The 25,778-nt window shown below is 41.8% G+C and overlaps 1 protein-coding gene across 2 annotated transcripts in view; it reads right to left on the bottom strand.

The window, feature by feature from the left end:
- Positions 1-25,778, bottom strand: part of pigg (phosphatidylinositol glycan anchor biosynthesis class G (EMM blood group)) — a 130,054-nt gene that overhangs the window by 90,056 nt on the left and 14,220 nt on the right. For both annotated transcript variants that reach the window (XM_072663680.1, XM_072663681.1), the window contains exons 3-6: positions 24,738-24,947; positions 22,254-22,442; positions 9,525-9,663; positions 1,843-2,055 (exon numbers count right to left, since the gene is read on the bottom strand). In XM_072663680.1, coding sequence (XP_072519781.1) covers positions 1,843-2,055; positions 9,525-9,663; positions 22,254-22,442; positions 24,738-24,947 — 751 coding nt within the window. The remainder of the gene's footprint in view (positions 1-1,842; positions 2,056-9,524; positions 9,664-22,253; positions 22,443-24,737; positions 24,948-25,778) is intronic.

The following is a 25,778-nucleotide window of genomic DNA, read 5'->3' on the forward strand; positions in this document are numbered from 1 at the left end:
TTTTCCTTCTTGATTAGATATTTGGTCTCAACTCATTTACTGTTGGTCTTGGAGACCGCTGTTAAAAATGTGGGTGGGTGCATTCTATTCTTTCTCTCTTGATATTACCGGCATTTCACTGCCTTAGAAAAGCATTGCCAACATAACAGGATGCTCTGGAATCTAAAGTCACCATGCCCAATGCTATCGAGTAGATAGAGGGGTATAAAGCTCTGCAGCACTGGGACTGTGGAGCAGTGGAACTGACTTCTCTGAGACTGCTGGAGCTCCAGCTGATACCTCTGGGATAAGTAATCATCTTACTGTTAAACAGATTTTTAGGAAAATTATAGGAAAACTGGGATCCTCGTTAAGCTTCGTCATGTCATGTCTAGCGACATAACATATGATGGCAATGTTGGCATCAGCAAGCAATACTGAAAATGTTTTGCTGCAGACTTTTGTTTGTAATCACTGTCCGACGCTTCCAGATGAGAGTCCAGCAATAGTCAGACAGCATAGATGGATTCCACAATACCATTTCTCCATCTTGGCAATGTCTTGGTGAAACCTTTCACCATGTTCGTCACTCACTGCGCCAAGGCTGTCTGGGAAGAAGTCCAAGTGGGAATGGAGAAAATGTATCTTTAATGAATTTGTATGCCTGACCCTATCCCGTTTGAGCCTAGAAAGCCTTGCACCCTGCAGAAGACCATCCAAGTGGCTATCCTTCATCACATCTATGAATTGTGGACCGATGAAAACACCATCTTTTATCATGGCATGGAAACATGCGTGGAAACATCTGCCGCAAATAAAAAAAAGGCCTCACTTTGCTTGTTCACTGCTTTAACAAAGTTTTTTATTAGTCCAAGTGCAAATGTGGAAGTAATATCTTCTTTGCATCCACCAACGGGTCACATGCAACATTATTCTGCCCAGGAACCAGTTCTGAACGTAATGAGAATCACCTACTCGATCATTAAACAAAATTGTCTGTTTCTCAAAAACTGTACGCGATGTGAAAATGTCAGGGTCATTTCTGAAAGCAGCATCCAAAAGTCCATTTGGAACAAAAAAAATAACTAAAATAAATTGTTAAAGAAACAAAAACCTTGAAAATCAGTGTGTCTTGGCCACAACACAGCTGTGCGTATGTACAGTATGTAACTTACCAGTCTAATTATTTTAGTGTAATTAAAGAGTGTTGTTTTTATTTGTTTTTATTCACTTATTGATTAAATGAGTATTATTATTATTATTATTATTCATAATAACAACAATAATAATAGTAATAATAATAATGTCATTGTATAATGCAGCATGAAACAAAGAGCAAACAAAGGGTTACATATTTAATAGTAAAACCCCAGCATGATAGTTAGCAGTGCAGTGGGGTATTCAGTGTATTTATGACATTCCCTGCACTAAGAAATGTGTTTAAAATAATGGCGGAAATAAAATAATTAGATACAAGATAATATTAGATAATTATATCTATAAGTCTATATACAGTATATAGTCTATATACAGTACATGAGTTCCACAGCACGGTGCTGCAGAGCTTCATACGCCTCTATCTATGGCATTGGCCGTGGTGAGTTTATATATATATATATATATATATATATATATATATATATATATATATAAAACCCTATATACATTCATAAACATATGATTTTACTAAATTACAAGCACTCCCAGAAGGCTGCAGTTAAATGTTTTGGGTTTTTTTTTGTTTTTTTTACACACAATATGGTTTTGCATGTGACAACAGAGAAGTCCATAGAGAAAAACTGTAAACTGTGTGTTGTGGCTTCCTGTTCTGTGTTGTGGTGGCTGTGTGCGCAGTAGACTCACCCTTGTGGAAGTTGGGGTTGCTGTCTCGGAGCAGACTGCTGAGCTGGTGGCCGTTGATGTGGAGGAAGCGGAGCTGCTCCCTGAGCGAGGCCTCTTCGAACACAGCTGGAATCAGACGGCCCACGCTGTTCTGGGAGATGGGCAGGGCCAGGGCCAGTGACAAAGTGGGGGTCAGATCCACCTGCTCCACCACAGCTGGCTGCTGCAGACCCTCTGGCGAACAAAAACAAGCAGCACTGATAACCAGGCAACAACAGAAATCGGCAGTGTACAGTAATATGATAATAAGGGACATCACTGTATTCAAATATTTTTCTAGCTGTATCCAGTACATTGCCAAATCTGCGCTTTGCCCTTATGTAAGTTTCAGGAGGGTAAGGGTGGCGGTGGTGTTGTAAAAGCTCACTGATTGGTGGTGTCAAACACTCACAACAGGTAGAAAAACAAAGAGATGTGTGCTGCACAATATGTCCAAAAGTCTGTAGACACATGCACCTCAAGAGTTGGGTGACAATCAGGAGTTTGTTTGTCCTTTGATGCAGAAGCGGACCTTACTCTTCTGCAAAGGTCTTTTGGAAGGATTTTGGAACATTACTGCGAGAATCTGATGGCATTCTGCCATAAGAGCATTAGTGAGTTCAGGTGATTAGTTATCCCTGAGGCTTTGGCTGGAGCTCCAGCACTCCACAACATCCTGTTATGTTGGCAATGCTTTTCTATGGCAATTAAATGCCTGTGTCTGTAAAGGGTGCACAGTAAATTAGCTTAACTAACTCAAGGAGTGAAGGAGTGAGCGTGCAAACCTGGAGGAACCAGTGTGCAACTAGTAATGTAAACACATCCAACAAGCGGTCTTATCTATAAAATGAATGTCCACATTATGCACAGCAGTGGCTCAGCGACGGCCAGCTTCACATCACAGACCATGTTTGATATCAGCTTTCCAAGGTACTCCACTTGACTGTGCTCTCAGACATGAGTCTTTATCTGCTAAATGTGTGTAATTCCAGCATCAGTTAGCTGGAACACAGCCTAAGCTGTGGTATGTGCACGACCAGTTCATGTTGCATTGAAGATAATGATGTGCTTGACTTCATCACCCGACTGTTTGAAGTTCAATAAAGCCAAGACCACTTGAAAGCAGCATAAGCCATGTAGAGCTCCAAATACCACAGAACAGGTCAAGTTTCGTCTAGCGCTAACACCGCCACCTTGTTTCTACACTCACTGTCCATTAGATCAGCTCCACTTACCATAAAGGAGCACTTAGTGATTCTATAATTACAGACTGCAGTCCATCTGTTTCTCTACATACTTTGTTAGCCTCCTTTCACCCTGTTGTTCAGTGGTCAGGAGCCCACAGGACCACCACAGAGCAGGTGTTATTTGGGTGGTGGATCATTCTCAGCACTGTAGTGACACTGACGTGGCAATATTGCTCTGGTACATCAGTATTTTAACACCTGCTGTGTCACTGCTGGACTCCAATAGCATCCCTTCACACATTTCACACAAATTCACTCTCACACAAACTATAATGTCATATATTGGGTACACGATCAAAGAGAGAAACCGTCCCATATCTCACACGCCTCTTACTTAAGTCATGAATATATATATATATATATAGATAATCACAACTTATAAATCAATTTCATCTGCAGGAGGAACTTGCTATGTGGACAGTTCTGTCACACTTGAACAATATCAGTTACACTCACAATATTTCATGCACAAATATGCCTACATGCATGCAAGCAGCTCACTCAGCATACAGGCCTCAAATGCCAACAGTAGCACGCGCAACAATTTGACCATAATGTGGAATGTACTGAATGAACCCGGTTGAACCCGATCAGTAGCTGTATGTCTTCTGAATGAGCGTGTTCATTTCAAAATAAATGCAGGCATGGAGTGTGAACACGCGCGCGCTATCTCCAAAATAGATCAGGCAGGAAAAGAAACAATTATCACGATCATCCAGGCAGTGTGGAATAGACAGATGCTTAGCCCTTCCACACGTTCGTCAAGGAGAGAGGCGAACGATAATGAGCCTCTCCCATGCCGTGCCAAGACGTCAGAACCTCACACTCTAGGGCACAAGCAAACAGAAAGAGAGAGAGAGTGTGTGCTTGTGTGTGTGTGTGTGCGTGTATGTGTGTGTGTGGGGGGATTAATCACACAGTCAAGTGCATTTAGTAACACCTTGACTGTAGCAGCTTATAGCAAGCATACTCAAAGACAGCCAGTATTTCACTAAATTGAATACATACACATATATATATGTCTGTGTGAATTTGTGTGTGTGTGTGTATGTGTGTTTTCCCCCACACATTTATAATCAATTACTCACTGCACTAATGCAAATGACGAGACAAGGCAGGGGAAAGGTGAATTAATGTTTTGAATTAGCAGACATGGGATTCATTAACGTGTGAGCTAAAGGCTCAGGGCTAGAAACTAGCCTCTGCTAACCATCCACGTGTACGTTCAGAACGAACGGGGGGTTTCAAATCAATTTGTTACATAGGATGTATGAAGCAATCTACTGTACATGTGCATCTGTCAGTGTGGGCTGAGTTCAGGATTAACATGAACATAAAATAATCTCTGCAATTTAGCCTGTTTCATAAAAACACACCTGCCAGGAAATTCCATATGCTAGGGTTATGATACTAACCTGGCAGCGCATGGTCAATACTTGCAAAAAAGTTTGGCAGATGGAACCTCTGTTGATGAATGTCAAATGAATCCCCAGGAATATGTTTATAACAACATAAAATTAGCCATATAAGCATTAGAGCTTTATCACTGATACCAGAAAGTTAGCAAGACCTTAATATCATCCAGCCTCAGAGGTCAAATGTTGTGAACAGGTGACCTAACTGATCTAAGCTTCCCAAAGGCATCTTAGCACAAATGTTGCAAGGCAAAGTAACCAGCACCTTTGGAATTACCTGAATTTCTGCATTCATTCATGACAAAATGTGCACTCTGAGTAAAAATCCACAGTGCAGGCTAGAAAAAGTAAGTGAACCTCTGTTTTAATGACTTCTGCAAGAGCTAATTAGCAAAAGGAGATGAGACTGGACGTGTGAGTTTCACAGGTGCTTTGCCAATTAAATAAATGCACCCAAGGCTGGGTTACTGACAGGTCTGTTCTTCCCAAGAAAGAATGGTTAGAGTGAACCATGCCTCGATGCAAGCAACTTTCAGAAGACTTCAGAAGACGTGTTATACAGAATGCTGGAAAAGCCTGATAAAGACCTGAGAGTACATCAAGCCACGGTTAGACAAATTACTTACAAGTTCAGGATTGCTGCTACTCCTCCCTAGGAGTGGGCATCACTCCAAAAGCACAAAAGGCAATCTTGAAAGAGATAAGGAAGAACCCAAGGGTAACAGCAACATACCTACCGAATACACTACCAACTGCAAAGCCCCCACTGTTAGAAAAACCCTGAACATGAATGGTGTTCATGGAAAGACCACCTGCATGTTCCACAGTGATTCCGGATCCCGATGTACTAGGGTCAGATGAGACAAAAGTGGAACATTTCAAAGTAAGGAAGGTTTGTAATAACACTTTCGGCCCACCAGCAGTCCATAGGCTTTATAAGGGGTTAAAATATATATTTTTTTCATTTGAAAATATGTAATTTGACCCTCAGTGTCCTCTCCCTATTCATAGAGACAGAAGCCTGGCCTCATATGACTGGCAATAACTGCCCGTTATTGCCAATAATTTCCCTCCGTGACGCAAATCATGTTTTGGCGACCTGCTATGCCACAATCCCTTCTGCATTTTTCTGCTACATGTGTTGAAAAAAGTAAAAAAGTACGGGCTTGCAAAATTCACATTGCAATGGAAACGTATAGCACAGTAAATGGAGCATCATGGTTAGGGTAGTCTTCCTTGCTGCCTCAGGGACTGGATTCCTTGTGATCATTTAGAGGAACAATACATTCAAAAGGTGCATCAAAACATTTCACAGGATAATAGAAGCAACAGTCCTCAAGTGTAAGAGACATTGGGTAATGCAACAGGACAATGACCCAAAGCACACAAATATATGATCTAATCTACTGGTTACAAAAGTCCATACAAATGAAATTTAGAGGTAGAGTGGAAAGGTGGAGAATGAAATTACTGGTTAATACCATTTTCCATCCACTGGCCCCAATGCTGACATACCCAAAAATTCTTATATAAATTGTTAAAGTGAAAATAATAAAAAAAAGATTTATGATGTTAGGTTGATTTTTAGCTTGTTTTAGCATTTCATAGCTAGCGTCAGGGGTTAAGCTTGGGTTGCAGTTACTTGTCCATTTATTGTTTGTTTCACAGTAGTCATTGAGGCTGTGCACATAATTGTGTCTAGCTTGCACACTCCTCTGCATGTCTAATTCATTAAAGGCCTATCTCAACTACATGCTTTTGTGCACAGCTGTCTCTGGCTTAACAATTATTTTACACAGAAGGAACGGCGAGCTCCTCCGTAAATAAACATTACAGCCAGAATGAGTTCTTAATTTGCGTATAATTTGCAGAAACCGGCCCTTTCCGACAGCTTGGCACAACTTCTACCTCTGTGGGCTTTAACTGCCATTACGGATATTAACAATGTTTATTTTAAGAAGTTAAATATCCCATTAATCGATAATAATCAGGCATTCATTTTTCATATGGTGAAAAATTCAACAGATGCTTCTGACAAAGCTTCCTAGCAATAGTGGACAGAAACATTCAGCCGATGCGTGTCTCCAGTAAACGTAAAATACCTCATTATTATGAGATTAAAAAATAAACGTTGACAAAAACACAAAGGAATGGCAAAAGGTTTCCTAAAAGGTCACATTTATCACAGAAGATGAAAGGCATGGACTAATTCCCACCCACCACTGACCTTCCAAACATAACAGAGACAGTCCACCTAAAGAATGCATTATCTGAGCACACCAAAAAAGAAAATATGCAAAACATCAGTAAGTGTCTCTACAAAATGGTTCCAGCATTCTGAAAGTTTTGGCACTTTAAATAGTGCACAGTTCTTTACTAAAGGCAAGAATTCTGCTGTAAGTAGTTAAATGAGTAGAAGATGGACTGATCTCCAGAAGAAATACAATTCAAGAAACATCGGTGTACGATTTTCATTAAAAAGAGCACCATTCATAAAATAATGGCCACGTGGTCCAAATTTCAAAGCCTTATAAATACACTGACTCCTCAAATAGCCGCTACCATTTTGACAGCTAGAACAATGATGCTCACAAAGCAGAAGAAAGCTGTAAAAAGAAAGAAAGACAGCAATATTCTACGCTTTCCTCCATCCTCACCTTAAAATTCAGCATCAGCATCAATTAATCCTGCAAGCCTTATGCAATTTGAAAACAAGTCCTGTGGATAGATGAAGCTAATCTAGACCTTTTTGACTGCAATGAGCAAATTGATGTTTGGCAGCCAATGAATTCTGAGAGAGCACAACTGGTTGTGAAATCTGTCCACTGATGGCTGATTTGAGTTTGCGACCCCAGGGGTCATAGTGGTATGTATTTCTGTATATACTGATGGTTCTGTGTAGCCCACAACTATAACTTATTTAGATCAGTAACTTATTTAAACAGTAGTTTCCACACTTTCCAGTATGTCCAGACTGTAAATGACTAAACAAAGGTCCAGCTTTTTTTTTTTACCCTTGTCAATATAGTTTCATAATAAAGCCTAAATGTTTTCTTAATACAATTAATATTTTGGCCAATATAAAAACAACCTTAACCTCCAGGAAATATTCATGGCCTACCTGCTATATGTATACATATTCTATGTCTAATTACATTATAGAATACTTACTTCTATACCAAAAGAACTGGTGGTGGATTTCCGCAGGTGCAGACACCCCCCTCCATTAGTGAACATCCAGGGTATGAACATCGAGAGTGTGGACTCTTATAAATACCTGGGTGTTCATCTGAACAACAAACTGGACTGGTCAGTCAACACTGCTGCACTCTACAAGAAAGGCCAGAGCACACTCTACCTGCTGAGGAGATTGAGGTCCTTTGGAGTGCAGGGAGCACTCCTGAGGACGTTCTTTGACACAGTGGTCGCATCTGCCATCTTTTATGGAGTGGTCTGCTGGGGCAGTAGCATCTCGACGGCAGATAAGAAGAGACTGGACAAACTCATAAAGAGGGCCTGCTCTGTCCTGGGGTGCTTCTTAGACCCAGTGCAGGTGGTGGGAGACAGGAGGATGACAGTCAAGCTGGCATCCACGCTGGAGAACAGCTCCCACCCCATGCATGAGACTGGGCAGCACTGGGCAGCTCCTTTAGCGACAGGCTGCTTCACCCCAAGTGTGTGAAGGAGCGGTATCGCAGGTCCTTCCTTCCTGCTGCCGTCAGACTGCACAACCAGAACTGCTCCCAGCGGACCACATACACACACACACACACACACACTCAACTACACACACATGTTCATGTTCAGGGAATGCAATACCCCCCCCCCCATGTGCAATTAAGAGTCTTTTGCTGTAAATAGTATTGTTATTGCTCTTTTAATTCTTATTTATATTGTGTATATAGTGTAAATTATTTATCCAAATTTTTGTAACTGAGTGTCTTGCTATCCCTTTCTGCTGTTACACTGGGAATTTCCCCACTGCGGGACTAATAAAGGACTATCTTATCTTATCTTATCTCTCTTCATTAAGTGTTATTATTATTAAGTGCATGAGGTATACCTAGAGCATATGGAAAAGAAATAACCCCCCACTTTATGTTGTGTGACAGTAATACAGTTTATGTAATTAAACGTAATTTTACATGTATTAATCTCGATAACAAGTGTTCATATAAATGCAAAAACCCCATAAGAGAGACTATGTTTTCACAGTGACGACTGAATTCTATCAATAACAGGGAATACGTCACCAGTACTTTGTTGTTGCTGGGATTATTAGATTATATATAGGAAGTATAATAACGCAGCTTACTAGATCAGCCTATATTGTTTTCATGGACATAGGGAATTGCAGACCGTCATCTTAGCAACCTCTGAAGAATGTCAAAAGCTGTTAAACAAGTACAGGATTTGTTACAAAAGCACTTGGGACAAAATTGGAGACAAAATTCTTTATTATTTTTTTTGGAGGAAAAAGAAACCTGTACACAAACCAAATCCTGCCACCTGTGAGGCATGGTGGAAGCATCATGATATGGACGCCTAGTGATCATTGAGGGAATGATGATTTCAAAGGTGTATCAAACCATTTTACAGGAGAATATAAAGGTAGCACTCCATGACCTCAAGCTTTAAACGCTGGGTCATGCAACAAGACAATGACCCATAGCACAAAAGTAAATCTACTAAAGAATGCTTCGCGCTTTGGAATAGCAAGTCAGAGTCAGAGGCCAAGTCCTGACCTTAACCTTATCAAGACGCCAGTGCTTTGTTTTCAACTTTACCAGACCGGCCTCTATCGTTTTCAGAAACATAGGAAACTGCAGACAGACACAGCTGTTAAAATACTCTGGAATTAGCGATCTCTGACATTTTATAGCAATAGGGCTTGTCACGTTATAAAACGACCCATTTCAACATTGCACTGACCAAATAATACAGCCGTTGGGCCCTACAGTGGACGGCGATGAAGACCATATGCTGAATAAATAAAGCTCACCTTTCCTCTGGAAGGCAGGGCTGATGAGGATGAGAGGGGTGCTGACTTCAGGCTCTGATGATCCTCCGTGGCTGCCAGTTTCAGACATGCCATGGTCGCCGCACAACACCAACAGATTAGGAAGACTGCCCTCAGACTCCTGCAGGACACGCCAGATGTCAAAACAACAGAGTACAAGAACAGAGAGGGTGCAAACACACTTGACAACCATAGAAGGGTGAGAGACAGGAGAGAGAGAGAGGGAGAGAGGATGAAAAGGTGGAATGGAAACTCTGGGTAGCAGGTATGAAGGCTGTCCACTGAAGCAAATCACTATTGTACTACTTCTCCGTCTCTTTCTCCCCCCTGAGGGACATTAGAGTGCTGAGCTGTGTTTCACATCAAACATTCTCTCAGTGTCTCTTTGACACTCAATGCTCTTCTAAGGCCACGCTCCCAGCAGCCCTCTCCAGTCCTCTGCCCAGAGCAGATCACACTCTAACAGAGTCGGCTTATGCCAATCCGACAGCTAGCCTTGAAAGGTGTTAACTTAGCCTTGCCACATTTGCTGCTGACCCAAGCTTAATGGCCTAAACATTGGCAGTGTTGACTCTACCTTTTTGTGGTGGGAGGGTATCATTATAGACTTTTCACTGCGTGGTCTGGTGAGGCCCACAGTTAACACTCTAGTGGACAGTACAGCTTGCTCCTTGGTATAGATAAATAATGAGAGAACCATGAGCCATCTAACACTGTTGTATCCTCTTTCAAAAGAAAATCCGGCATAACTAAAACATACTAAAAGTACAAAACCCCAAAACCGCTCCATAATAGTCTCGATTCATTATATTCATGCCACAAAACTTTACATAAACCCAGCCCACTAGTGAAAGTCAAAGCCGGACACACGAAATGGTCACCACAAGACTCTGTTTATTTTGGTTATGGGAATAATGGTGAACCAGGCCCTGTGACCGTAGCATATCCTGTGCCAGTGTCCATAGAAAGGGAACTCACAATCAACATACGCCGAAACGAAAGCAGGTGGGAGCAAACAAGGATCCTTACAAGACTAAAAGCTCAGGCTAGTTTTCCCCATGTCTTCTATCCAACATCTGCTCCCTAAAAAAAGAAGAACCTGGGGATGTGAGTAGGGGCATGGCTAAAAGCTAGCCGCATACATCCTCTTTAGCTTGCGAATCACACAGGTTTCTTTGAGCTATCGCTGGTGCCATATTCCAGCCAATAAAAAGAGAGCTGTTTTTCCCCCCCACATGATTTGATGATATTAAAGGAAAATCAGCATTATCCATTCTGAAGCCGAAATAACAGGGCTGTAAATGTGCAATTTTTAAGCCAAGTACCATGATTATTATTTCTACATCAAAATACAACCTAAAATACTACTAATAAATGCATTCTTTGGCATCTTTAAAGAATTTCATATCTAAATCACCAAGCCCATGTGTGTCTTTCCACAGGCCAAATTCAAATACACTTTCCTTTTATGGGCATTAAAAGAATACCTTGGTAACACTGCTAGTGTGTCTACCACTCAAGAGCACTTGTATGTGGTAATGCTAACTGAGCCCAGTTGGCTTCCACTCTATTAGTGGTAGTGGTTTTGAGTAAAGTGGCCCATAGCACCTTTTAGTAAACCTTAAAAACACAGTGCTGCTCATTAGAGCCACTGGGAGTTGAATCTGTAGTCTCCTCCCGCAGTCTGCTACAGCGTTCACTGCAGTGAAAGGGATGGCCATTTCCCTGGCATGTGTCTCTGAGCAACAGGCAGGGATGCCATTAGAGAGTGTCAAGAACAGAGATGGATGACCATCAGTCTGGGGAGAAGTGTTCTTACTGCTCCCCATGTTGAGCTACTTACTCTGTTCAGCCTGTAACAGGGCTAAGGATAAGAAATGGAGGACAAAGTGTGCAAAACAGATAAAAATCAAATACAAAACAAAGTATCCTGCACTCTCTATCTGTCTCCCTCTGTCTTTGTCTCAAGCCTCCTCTCAAAAGCTTTCATGCTGATTTACAGCAGAGCACTCCAAGGCTGCCTGCTTGTTGCCACAAAAATACATACATAGCCAATGCCTTTCACATTGATTTAATGCCGTGGAGCAGTGGGGGGCAAATCCGAAACGGTCAGCATGTAATTGGACGAGTTGAGAGTAAGCGTTCAATGTCAGACAGATACTGGTGGTTTTAAAGAGGCTTAAGCTTCCCCTTGGTCTCTTCTCAAAACTGAAGATTTGGATCTGTGTGACTTTAATTGTTGTGACTTTGTTTGCTCCCCGTTGCAGCAGCTGTGTTGGGTGCGATAGCTGGGTGCTGGTGCTGAAGTCGTGTGTGCTGTGAGGGGAGACTGATGTGGCTGAAGAAAAGCCATGACCCTGCATCAGGGCCAGATCAGGGCCAGCAGAGCGATGAAAGATGCCGTTGTGCTCCCCAATCACGTTAATATTACTGAGGGCGGCAGTCATCGAGCAAGAGGAGAGGAATCAATGTTGCACTCGAGCCGTGTATGTGCACACGTGTGTAGGTGAAGACCGAGGTCCAAAAATCAGATGCTCACACAGCCCAAATAAGGGCAGAACATACACTCATTTAAAGAGACAAGAAAGGCAGGGAAATAGAAAAGAGGTGAATAAAAAATAAAGGAATATAGAGAGAAGTGCAAAAGAAGTGCATAGAAAGAGCATCACGAAAAAGAAAGAAAAAAAAGCAAGCAAAGAAATAAGAAAGGGTGGACAAAAAGACAAAAATATGAAAAAAGGACAGTGGCTGATGCAGCGTAGTAACACCAACTTCCTTGGCAGTGTAGGGTTAGATACCCTGGCTGGGGGTTTGCTCTGGATAAAAGAATGCTCTGGATGCTCTGGATAAGTGGATGCTCTGGACAAGTGGATGCTCTGGACAAGTGGATGCTCAGGACAAGTGGATGCTCTGGATAAGTGGATGGACAAGGGAAAACAAAAAAGGAGGACAAAAAGACAAAAATATGAAAAAAGGACAGTGGCTGATGCAGCGTAGTAACACCAACTTCCTTGGCTGAGTAGGGTTAGATACTCTGGCTGGGGGTTTGTTCTGGATAAAATAATGCTCTGGATGCTCTGGATAAGAAGATGCTCTGGACAAGAAGATGCTCTGGATAAGTTCATGCTCTGAATAAGTTGATGTTCTGGGTAAGAAGAGGCTCTGGATAGGTGGATGCTCTAGGTAAGAGGATGCTCTAGACAAGTGGATGCTCTGGACAAGTGGATGCTCTGGACAAGTGGATGGACAAGGCAGTTCTGGATAAAATAATGCTCTGGATGCTCTGGATAAGAAGATGCTCTGGACAAGAAGATACTCTGGATAAGTGGATGCTCTGAATAAGTGGATGCTCTGAATAAGTGGATGCTCTGAATAAGTGGATGCTCTGGGTAAGAAGAGGCTCTGGATAAGTGGATGCTGTGGGTGAGAAGATGCTCTGGATAGGTGGATGCTCTAGGTAAGAAGATGCTCTGGACAAGTGGATGCTCTGGATAAGAAGATGCTCTGGGTAAGTGGATGCTCTGGGTAAGTGGATGCTCTGGGTAAGTGGATGCTCTGGGTAAGTGGATGCTCTGGATAAGTGGATGCTCTGGATAAGTGGATGCGTTAGATGCTCTAGAATAGAAGACGCTCTTAACAATTGGATGCTGTGGGTAAGAAGATGCCATGGATAAGTGGATGCTTTGAATAAGTGGATGCTCTGGATAAACTGATGCTTTGGATGAGTGGATGCTCTGGATAACAAGATGTTAATAAGTTGATGTTCTATATAACAAGATGCTCTTGATATGTGGATGCTTTGGATAAGAAGATGTTTTTAATAAGTGGATACTCTGGATGCTTTAGATATGAAGATGCTCTTAATAAGAGGATGCTCTGGATAAGTGGAGGTTGAACTTGGATGCACTGGGTAAGAAGATGCTCTGGATAAGTGGATGCTCTGGATGCTTCAGATATAAAGATGCTCTTAATAAGTATATGCTCTGGATTCTAAATATTTTCTGGATAAGTGAATGCTCTTGGTATGAAGATGTTCTGGATACAGAGATGTAGTAAGGAAGTACAACTACTTCACTACTGTACTTAGGTGCTAAAATGCTGTATCTGTACTGTATAAGTTTAATACTTTTACTCCGTTACATTTTATGTGCTGCATCGTTACTCGTTACACAATGATTAGTACGAATAATTTCAAACCCACATTATCACCGCCAGAGCGATTGATGCCACTTTCACGGAGTTTGATGAAGTCGCCTCAACACTGAGCAAAGCAAGCGATCAAGCCGTGAGCTTGCATGCTGCCGTTCTTCCTCTCACTCCGCTGATGCAGTGAGAACACTAATGCTAGAGCTCTGTTGGTTTATTTCAATATAGAATGTGTGGCAGGTTAAGTCAATTCTGTTTAGCCTTTCTTATGGGCAAGTTTGTTTAGAGAGTTAATTGGAGACTCATGTACATGAATTCTGTCTTCTACATTCCTGTCATTGCACTACAGCCAAAGGAATTGTGACAGTCCTCAAGTCTAACACAGTACTTGTACTTTTACTTTCAGTACTTAAGTAGTACGTTTTAGAACTAGTTAGACCTATATTAGAAACTACATGTAATACTTAAGTACAAATGTTGAATACTTTAAGCATCTACCACTTAAGTATGGAGCTTAAAGAACACTTCTACTTCTACTCAAGTCTGTCTGGATAAATGGATGCTCTGGATGAGTGGGTGCTCGGGATAAGAGGATGCTCTGGATAAGAGCATCAGCCAAATACCATAAATGTAGAAAATGAAAAGAGAAAAGTAGTGAAAGACAGAAAGTCAGCTATGATAGAAAGATATGCTAAGAAAGTGCTCATCTTCACGCCACCTACGCCCAGCATGGCTCTTCCGGGTGGCCATGAATGTTCCGGTTGTGTGGTTTAAACACTAAGAGTCTGTGGGGAAACTCCTGCTGTGGTTTGTTTTCTTTTGGAGAAGAAGGCTCCTGAGGCCACCTCTCAGTGGTGAACACACGCCTACAGCAGTCACACTTGTACAACTTACAAGGAAAATGAGGTTGGAACCAACGGAGAAGAACAAATTAGCCCGTTAATATTTGCGGCCCTGATCAACCCTCACAAATGAGAACGTGGGACCGTGAAGTGTAAAGCATTTAGGGCCATCGTAGCACCAGCACTCATGAGAATGTGGATTTTATTTCAGTTTTATGTAGTGAGATCACATCTCACCTCAGACTGGGCTGGATAATGTGTTCATGCTGTAAAACATCCATGCACATGAAAACAACATGCAGCTGCTGTCATTCAGCCTACTGCACAGAACTGCTTTCATTCCTGAGGGTAAGTGTACAAGCATGGCCCACTTTGAGCACAGAAATCCCCATTACACGCTGAGAGATGGACACATTATGCAGGAGATAAAAAAAAAGAAAAGAAAAAAAAAAAAAAAAAAAAAGAGGCCAAGCATCGAAAGCTCTCATAATGTCATCTGTATACAGGCACTCTTGTGTTTCTCATTACAGTAGCCTACTGTAATTTATACTGTAGGCCTCTGTGTTTGCATAAAAGGATACTACTTTAAAAGGATCTACTTTAAGGGGGACTGTACAATTTTTTCCAACATGTCTGCATAATTCAATCATTAAGATGTAAGTAAATAGATTTCTTGAAGAAGAGGGGGGCGGGCTCAGAGTGATTCACTGGTCTAATGCACTACCAGTACAGTCTGAAGATTACAAGTCCAAATCCAAAGCTACAACACTTTGCCATCAGCGGCCGGAGTCAGAGACAGCACAATTGGCTGGCTCACTCTTAAGCGATATTGGCTGGCACAGGTGTCTGTTAGCTGGTGTGGCGGAGCTGGGGACTTTCCTTCCTTCGTCAAGGGTGTCGGCTGCCCGCCAATAAGTTTGAAAAGGTGGCGGTGGCTGACATGGCATGTATCAGAGGAGACATCCTCCTAGTGTCGGGAGCACTGCTTGTGCTAGAGGGAAGTTATGAACAGGTGGGTTAATTGGCAGCACAAATTTGGAAGAAGTTTGATAAACAAATGTAAACAAAAGCCAAGTCAAATTTGTTTATATTTGTGGTTATGAGGAGCAGCAGCCAGAATTACAATAAAGTCTTAGGAAAGAAATTCTTCTTAGATGTGCCTTTTTGGTAACTTTATGATTAAGAAAAAAGTTTTGATATTTGAAAGAATCTGATATTCTTCAAAAATATTCTCTCTCTCTTCTGATTTTGTCTCCAAAAAAACACTTCTTAAATAATTTCTCATCCTTATGAGATCCATATCCTTGTCTTCAGTTTAATAGTCAATAGTTCAATTAAAAAATGAATGCCTTAGTGTCTACATAAGGAGAATTCACTGCTAGTTCTTGTTTACTGAAAAGGTGTTAGAGGTAGAAAAGGTAGAATCCACACACACAGCTGGTCTAGTCCCTGTAGAAAAGTAATGCCAATTGAACATGAACCTTTTGCCACCATGCCTAATGCAAAATGTGGACTAGAGGGGTAAAAGCCCCCCCAGAGCTGTGAAGCAGTGGGACTGTGTTCTCTGGATTATTGATGCTCCATTCAATACAATACTTTTGGGATGAGTTGGGGAGTTAGGGGGAAGGCAGTGGTGATCATTTAAACATCCTGACCTCACTAAAGCATTTGTTGCTGAATGCAATTAAATCCTTCCACTGTGAGAAATGACTTGACACTGAAAGAATGTGGAGCCGGTCAAACCGCAAAGAAACATAGAAATGAATAACATCTGCAAAGCAATCGTCATCTTGTATCCACTGCGATTTCATAACTTTCAGATGCCCTTTTATATCCCTAAAGTGTTTTTTATAGCATATCACCGCAACTATAAAGAAATCAAGTGTTAATAGGCTTTTCTCCAATAAACCATTTACCAAACCACTGTAAACGACAATCTCAACAAATGAGCAGCACATTAATGTGGAACATTAGAATAAAAACACTGACATGGACTTTCCCTTTAACTACAGTCTTATTCAATCTGAAGGGTTTGAAATGGCTGCTCAAAGCTTGTAGATAAAATGCTGGGAAGCTATTTCATGCTGCTGGAATGCACTCCCCTCACTGTGAATGGAACATAAATGAAGGTCAGGGGAGGCTTGGTGAGGTGTCTCCTGCATCCTCTGCTCTATTGTATTTCTGCAGAAATCCAATGCATGGTTTGAGGGATTTGTGGGCACTGAGACAGAGAGACATGGGAGGGCATTTTTTTACCAAAAAGAAGAGGAGAAGCAGAATCAGTGTAGATGTCTCAACTGCAGAACAGAACTTGAGTCACCAGCACATGGGATGATGCAAATGCTTCTAATGCTTAATCTTAAACAGGAGATGGGGTGGGGGGGGGGGGGGGGGGGCAGCGTAGGCAGGGACAGAAAGACAGGATAGGGAGAGAGAGATGGGGTTGGGAGAGAGAGAGACGGGAAGAGAGAGACGGGCGGTTAGAGAGAGCCGGGGCGCGAGGGCGGGCGGTTATAGAGAGGCCGGGAGGGAGGGCGGGCGGTTAGAGAGAGGCCGGGCGCGAGGACGGGCGGTTAGAGAGAGGCCGGGAGGGAGGGCGGGTGGTTAGAGAGAGGCCGGGAGGGAGGGCGGGCGGTTAGAGAGAGGCTGGGAGGGAGGGCGATTAGAGGGAGAGTGGGCGGTTAGAGAGAGGCCGGGCGGTTAGAGAGAGGCCGGCCTGGAGGGCGGGGGTTTAGAGAGAGGCCGGGCGGGAGGGCGGGGGTTTAGAGAGATGAGGTGGGAGACTTAAGAGGTAGGACGAGAGGGTGGGTGGTCAGAGAGAGATTGGGTGAGAGTGGGTGGGGGGTAAGAAAGACAGAGTGGGGGGATGGGGGTGAGAGACGCGAGAAGCAGGGCGAGAGGGCGGGTCAGAGAGAGATGGGGTGAGAGAGACAGGGAGAGAGAAGACGCAAAGGTGAAAAGGAAATTGAGACAAACAGGCTGCACAGACAAGATCTGAAAGCAGGGGAGATGAAACAAAAAAAGGCAGGAGAGTGTGCATGTGAGAGAAAGAGTGTGTGTGTGTGTGTGTGTGTGTGTGTGAAAGAGAGAGAGAGAGAGAGAGAGAGAGAGAGAGAGAGAGAGAGAGAGAGAGAGAATGAGTAAAAGGATGTGAAAATCACATTAGTTGAGGGGTTTATAGTGCCAAGTCTTGAGGCAGTGAGAGAGGATGCACAGCAGTAGCAGCAGCAGCAGCTCACACAACACGGCTCTGAGTTCTGTTCCGCCATGGCCAAATGTGGTCAAATATTGAAGAAATCCAAATATCTGACTAGCTGGAACGCTAAGGCTCGCACCCAAGACAAACCAGTGGGAGGAAACACGGTCTCTGAAAATGTGACACGAGGCTTACTTACTGAGCGGATTTGCATACATATAAAAACACCATTTCGGTTTCAGTGTATCTGCGCACCCTAAGCCTGTGGCATGGAGAACACCCAAGTGCAACATGGATTTGGGCATGTAATCACTAATTAGTCACTTATTCAACAAGCTATGACTTTGCCTATTCAATTGGAAATGAATAAGTTCTGAGGTAGTTAAGGCTCTGAGCTCTGGGTCTGTTGAGTGTTAAGAAACCAAGTGGATACGATTTGGCATTTGTGCTGAAGAAGCAAAAAAACTAAACAAAAAACAAAACCCAGTTGAATCTGTGGAAACTGAAACCCAGGAAAGAACGTTTGTACTGTTCTGGCTTTATCATGGACAAGACACATTTATCTCCAGCTTCCTAGAAAGAGGATTTCTGCTTTTCTCTTTGGTCATAAGTTAAGCCCATATATGCCACATGGAGACTTTGTGGGAACCAAAAGTTCCCGCACTTGGTCCTTCTGTGAGGAACAAAGAGTAAAGCTGCTTAAACAGAGACAATGGAACAAAGGTGGAGGTAAAGCCTAGATCAATGCCAGGCTTACCTGGATGTTCCACAGTTCAACAGGAAGGTCTTTTAAAGTCTGATCTGCTGTAGCTTCAAGAAGAGACGTGCAGCTTTGTAGATATTTTCCCAAATGTGGAACAAAACTGCAACATTAAAAATGCTGCCACTTGTCATAAGGCCTCACAGACTGATGAGTAAAGCCTTGAAAGTCACTGTTATCATCGCCAAAAGCAAAAGCGTGTAAATGTAATTTGATCAAAACTATTGGTAGTACTTTTATGGTACGGTAAGTAACAAATACTGACAAGCAACTTCTGGTACACACTTTGCAAGTACATAATACCCTACAGTATTTACAATACTAGCATATTAGCATATATAGTGTATGTCGTCGCTGTACAAAGAAAAACCTGTATCTCAAAAATGGTGAAGGCAAAAATGTTAACTTTCTTAACTCTGAATGGAAGTTAATGTAAAACAAGAGTTTATTCTGGACAATTTAGAGCATTTCTATGGGTCTATTCATTCATAATTATTTACACAGTGTACAGAGCAGCTACAGGGTTCAAACCATGGCGAAAAATTTAGATTTTTCAAAGTGGGCAACACTGCATATCAGGCCCAAATGCTAATATTATCACGCCCCTCAGACACAGGAATTTGATGCCCACTCTGGCCAATGATACCAAGAGAAATCTGAAAATTACTTGGAGAACATGATCACACAAGCCTTACTGACAAAGAGATTTTAGAGACAAGATGCCGAACACACCTCATTTCAAGACCACCATGCTCATCAAAACGGCTCCTCGTTTACAGGTGAAATGCCACAGTGAAATGCCATGACTGCAAAAAAGGTGCTGTTCTTCTCCATCTGAGGGTTTGTATCCAAGGAAAATGATGAAAATTAATAAACGGATGAACCTAGGCCCTACTATTTTGCAAAAACTTTTGAAATTGCATAATCAATCCACGGTTTGTGGGGAATTTTTCTGTGTGATTTCTCTAGTGATAATGAGCTCCCTACCCCAAAGAGCCCAAAATCGGCCCCAGGTGCAGACTTGAGTGTGAAAACAACCTAATGTCCCTTTAAATCATCCAGCAAAACAAGAAAATCTAAAGACTTGAACAGTAGACTACAGAGTTTGAATGCATTACGTACAACTAAACCTTCAATAGTATAACGTGTGGATTTGAAAGAGCGAAAAGGAATATATCCACTGAGCTGATAACCCCAAAAGCCAAACTGACCAATCAACCCTGTCCTATGCTCTCGCAATGTGATCCAGCCTAAGATAACGCCCAGGAGCCGGCCAGAGGCCCACTCCATCTGCAGCCATTCACAGGTCAAATTGGCGCTGAGGGACAGGGTGAAATGGCACTTTCAGAAGTGAAAAACACTTTGCTGACCTTGCTGACTGACACTGGCCCTCTGTAATTTGCTGATGCAGACCGACTAGTGCACACATACCCATGGGCCTTCACAGTGTTAATGAGCGATGTCACCTGTCGATGTACAAGCAACAGATAAACACACTGGGACGCGGTAGATCCGGCTGCTGACGAATCTATTTTTAGTCCTGATCTGAGACCAGTTTAAATGATCAGGTCTGCATTTGGAGAAGAAAAGCTGATCCTGAATCAACCAAACTCATCCTTGCCTGAGTGCAGAGTTAACTGAGCGCATGCCCTTTCTAGCCAGGCTCTGAAGGGTACAGGCAATTATCCCTCTCATCTGTGCCGCATCAAACAAGCCTGCAGCGCAAGAGTGAGCTTTTACGACCTGTCTGACACAACTAATGCTCTAAAGCTTCTAGAAGGGAGACAAAGAGAAAGAGGGCCAACACTTTTGCAAATGTGACTTTCTGAAAGGCATGCTGCGGCCCACTACTTGGACCTCTGGGGCTCTATATCATGTAACACCAAAATTTCTTTTTTTTTTTTTTTGCCAACAGGCTACTTAACGCTATTTAGAACACAGCTAACTAACTACCAAAAAGATGAGAGTTGGATACCATATTCACAGAATGTGGATATAGAATATGGGCTTCTAACGTCCTTGATATTCTTTAGGTAACTGAGCTCTAAGTCTCACCCGTTAACAGTCGAGCTCTGAAGCTCATCTGCCTTATTCTTTCTGTTTCCATGACAGAGTCCAAGCAGAGTTCAGAGAGGAATTAGAAAGGAACCACTTCTGATCCGTAAATGCCAGGCTTGATCTATTTGATTTGATCTTTATCGAAAATTCTGGCTAGACTGTACAGAGACACTTTCAACACACTCTTATATCGAAGCAGAAGACCTGGAAGTAATTTTCTCCAGTAACACGTATCTGAATATGCTATTCATTGGGGGTTGGGGGGGTAAGCAGAGAGGTAGAGATAAATGGATACTGATAGCGAAAGAGAGGTTGAGAGTGAGAAAAAGAGACATGGAGAGAAAGCCTTAGGGCCCAGTGATCCATCTGCATTTGGGTCACCGTTCCAGCTGTATGCAGAACAGCTAAACACAAGAAACACCAACGTTCTTCCTAATTTGAGCTTTCTGGCAGAAGAAAAGGAAGATCGTCATATCCAGGATCCATACATCTCCCCATCATCAATCCTGACCCATCACCTGACCCTGTAGCTGAAACGCATCTCAACAACATGACACTACCACCACCAAGTTTAACAGCTGGGGTGATGAGCGAGCAAGTTGGGGAGCACTATGACATTCAGAAGAGAAAGAGAGGAACTAAGACTGATCGTAGGAGACAGAGAGACACATAGAGAGACTGAGAGAGATAGAGATGGAGAGATTGAGGAAAAAGGAAGAGAAAAAGCTCCTAAAGGCCCAGCGGGATCACTCTGTACATCTGCATTTGGGTCACTGCTGCAGCTGTACGCAGAACAGCTGAGGCTTCAGTCACCAAAGCGCGACTGGAGCTCTAGTCTTCAGAGCACGGGGGAGGAGGAGGATGTTTTTTAGTAAAAAAAAAAAAAAGAAAGACAAAAGAGAGACCCCCTTCATTGACTCTCCTTTGAAAGCAAGCAAAAGCTCCAAGGCTGGTTGTGGTTAAAAATGCAGGAGAACAGAGTAGCGGTTACGATTCCGTTAAATAAAACAGCAGCAAGCCATGCGCCGAGCGCTTCAGATAAACTCATCAAAGCCTGAAATTATTCGCACGAAGAGCTGACAGAGATACAAGCCGAAAGTGTCATCCACACGCTCCCAAAACCTGGATAAAACATGAACCTAAGTAAAATTTGATGAAGATGATACAATACCAGCTCCACTGAAGGCTTTGGAACCGGAAAGTGATTGAAAAGCAAGTGCATTCAAAAACCAGTTGACAGTGACCGCAGACACAAGCGCGGTTAGACATATGCGAGCCCGCTACAGAGGCTGGAACGAAGAGCGCCGGCAAAAGAAGATCACCACATAAAGCCTCTACGGTGACACGCACTGTTGGATTTGAGTCAACAGTATGAAAGATTTATGCCAAAGAGCTAGAATACGATCTAGGAGAGAGGTGCTCTGATAAAAGGAGAAAAACAAAGACCATAGAAAAACAACTAATTTCTATGCAAAGTCACATTTTTGATATTATTCATGTAATCAAAACGAGATTATGAGAACAAGCCTGTGATTAGCAGAATGAGACCTAATTTCAGTGGCTTGGTTTAAATTGGCTAAAAACAGGCTCGGAAAATGCAATGCACTGCAGAATGGGGGAGAGATTGATCCAGAAATGACAAAAATGGACAATGAGTGACATGGCAGAAAAGAGAGCGAGAGAAGGGGATAGAGTAGGCATCAAAGTACCCGTGTTATGAGGGAGGCGTGGATCTTCTTGATGACATCATCCATCTCAAGGAGTTTGGGTCCGATGAGTGAGCTGTGGGGGCCACTGATGTGTCCGATGTGGTCCAGTCCTAGGTAATGCAGGATCAACACATCCCAGTCATCCCTCTTCAGAGTGCCGTCCAAATGACGTGTCACGTTATTATCCACCTGAAACACAGGGAGTGGAAAAACTACATGGGAAGACTTCTTGGTGCCAGTTAGAACATCAGCCCCAAACATGGAGACATGAATATATACAATATAATAACAGCAGCATACAGCGTCTCAAAAAAAACACCAACCAAACAGATCAAAAAGATCCTGTGATTGCTGTGATTTAGGATTTGACCCAGATATAGATACAACAATAATAATAAACTTTTATAATCATGCATTCTCAGTAGACACTAAAAATCAAAGCAAATAATATACCACGAAAAATAATAGACGAATATTCAAAAACAGAAATAATATATAATATATATTATCATGGTGTTCGTACTGCTGTTTAAGCTAGGGCTGCACCTGACGATTAATTTTTTATCGATTACTCTAACTATTCTTTTTTTTCCCTGATTAGTCAATTAATCTAACAACTTATTTTTGGATTACTCTAATGTGAGTGTGTTAGGAATTAAAATAATTTCTCCCAAATAATACAAAAAATCCTTTAATATTGCAATATTTTTCGTTAATTGTCTTAAACCCATAGTATGCACTTAAGGGCACTATTTTGTAACAAAAAACACTTGTGTTAACAGCTTTACAGTAAAATCTCAACCACAAGAGATTAAATATTTCAAGTAAAAGAAATAAAGTACACATTTAACAATAAAACAAAATATAAAACTATATAACTATTTATATAATAGAAAAAAATAAGAGAAAAGCAAGCAGTTAATCCAGCATCTCCCTTTTCTGTGCCTATTGACTCTGATCTAATGACAGACCCTGTACCTGGAAAGCATCCCTAGAACATGACACTACAACCACCACCAAGTTTAACAGCTGGAACGATGCAACCAGGTTGATGGGCTCAATGAAATGTGCGTCACACATGCAGTTTAGTATTCAAGACGAAAAAGCTGTCTCAACAGACTCTAAGACCTTCTGTCAAACTTTTAGATGGTCTTCCATGTCGTTCCATGAGTGTTTATTTCCTTTTTGGCAAGAACTTCTTCCTTGCCACTCTTCCATAAATGGCCATTTTAGTGTGATATCTTAGAGCTTGCCGAGACATTAACTTCAATCATAGCGTTGTCAACTCAGTCAGAATGATAGCCAGGGTCACAGTAGCCGCTCTAACAAGTGTCCCTCGTGTTCAGATTCTACTCTAAACGGAGCAGCTTCACCTATGAAATGGATTGGAATGGATGGAGCTCTGTAATATATCCAGTTCTTGTGAAATAGTCCTGTTTCCTTCCTATAGATCTTTTCTTATTTCTCCTCAATTAGATCTGTGACTTATTTTAAATGCTCTTCAGACTTTATGTGGGTTTGTTCAGGTTGTAGTCTCTACCACACCATTGAACTTCAACAAAAAAGTATTGTCCGAACTGCAGGGTAAATCAGATTGTTTTTCTAAAATCAGATTTTTACATTTTAAATGTGTTTTGTATGATCAGACTATAGCCACATTTCCTTACATATTCACATAGATTACCATAGTAATGATGCACTGTTGAGTACACTGACTACAGAGGGGAAGGCTACACAGCTCGCATTTTTGAGCTTTGACATTGAAGTGCAGCATTGCTACACATACACATGACTGACAAAAGCAAGGTTTCATGCGCGCTCAGACTGCAGAAAATCTACCCAGCTCAAATTGGAAATGCCAAACAATCAGATCTGAGCTGCCTGTCTGAGCGAAAACGAAAGAGAGACAAGATATTTATCCTAACAAAGTCACTGAAAATAGGGGTTCTACCAATGGTTACCATTCAAAAATTGAGTGAATTTGCAAGGTAAGTCAAAGTTAGGCTTAAAATAACAAATGCTTGTTAATTTTTTGGTATTTGTTGTAAGCTGATTTTTAGATAAACTGATCTTTTCCGTTTGGTCTGGTATGCTGTACACTAATATGCCAATCACCTGAGCACTTTGAACATTGAACATGGTTTAGGGGGCTAAAAACAGCTACAGAAGCTACAATACAAAGCCAGACTAATTTAAAGAAATGTAAAATTGTACATTTTATTGGTCACTGCTTCCATATTTCTATAGTATTTCTCACAGTTCTGAGATAATCACAATCATTCTTATAAAACCTTAAAAGTAAATGTAAAAACCCTATAAATGTATGTGTCCAAAGCATTGTAGAGTACAGTACTAGTACTGTTGAACATGAAGATGAAAAATGACATAGTATTATGTATTCCTCAATTCCTCAATTATCTATTCCTCAAATTCTTACAGTGAAGATTCAGAAGCAGGTCTTATTTCACCCCTGGAACCTCTCACCTCAGTGTAGTCAGAGACGAAGAAGGACGTGGTGCCGTCATACTCCATGAAGTGTTTGGGGAAGAGCCGCACCCAGGTGTCATCTCCGTAAAAGATGATTCTCTTTCCAGCATTCTTGGCCTGCCAGATAAGGTTGTCCTCCAGAAGAGCTGGAGAATTCAAGTTCATCACCACATCGATGAAGCCGGGAATGCTGCCTGTGGTCAGGGCCTGCCCAAGAAGATCAGCAGTAGAGAGAACAAGGGGAAATTAGCACTGTTCAAAAATTTGGAGTCAGTTAAAAGCTGTAAAAACAGCAATATTTCTGATGTTTTAAGGATGATGCCCAGCTGGATAATATACATTTTCAGTTATCATCACAGCTGAACAGTTATATAAAAAAGTTTCATTTATTTGCTTCAAAAATGTATAGAAAAGCTATGAAAATATAAGAGCTATGGATATATCCTTACATTTACACCGAATATATTGGATAGCTTAAATGGGAGCTACATTCTCATCCATTTTCATATCATCCCATTTTGTAGCCCTATTCCACTTTTAAACCTGACTGCAGTACACCTAACAATACCACACATGCTCAGGGAAAAATGGGTCAGCTGAATGGCTAACTCTACACCCCAACATTCAGCTCAACAAAGAGGCCCATTTTTTTTGTATAGACTAAAGGAAGTCAGACCTTTTTGTCTGCACACGACAAATTAACATCTGAATGTCTTTTGAACAAGTTGAGGGACGTATCTACGGAGACATCTCTACTAGGGTTGGGCAGTATCCATTTTTTTCATACTATCAAAGTATTACAGTGATATATGGCATTACCCCCCGCCCCCCAAATCACACCTTCCACATAAGCTGCACAGGTAGCACAGGTGGTTTATGTGACTTCTGAACCATCTCATCCCATCATCTTAAGTCAAACACAAAGTTCAGGTTTCAGCAGACCAGGGAAAAAAAAAAAAAATCAATAAATACATAAATGGTACAGTGTTTGTTAGCACCAATAGCCTAGCATTTACCATTTAAAACTAACTGAAAACA

The sequence above is a fragment of the Salminus brasiliensis genome, chromosome 19 (assembly GCF_030463535.1).
Source record: "Salminus brasiliensis chromosome 19, fSalBra1.hap2, whole genome shotgun sequence".
Lineage (NCBI taxonomy): Eukaryota > Metazoa > Chordata > Actinopteri > Characiformes > Bryconidae > Salminus > Salminus brasiliensis.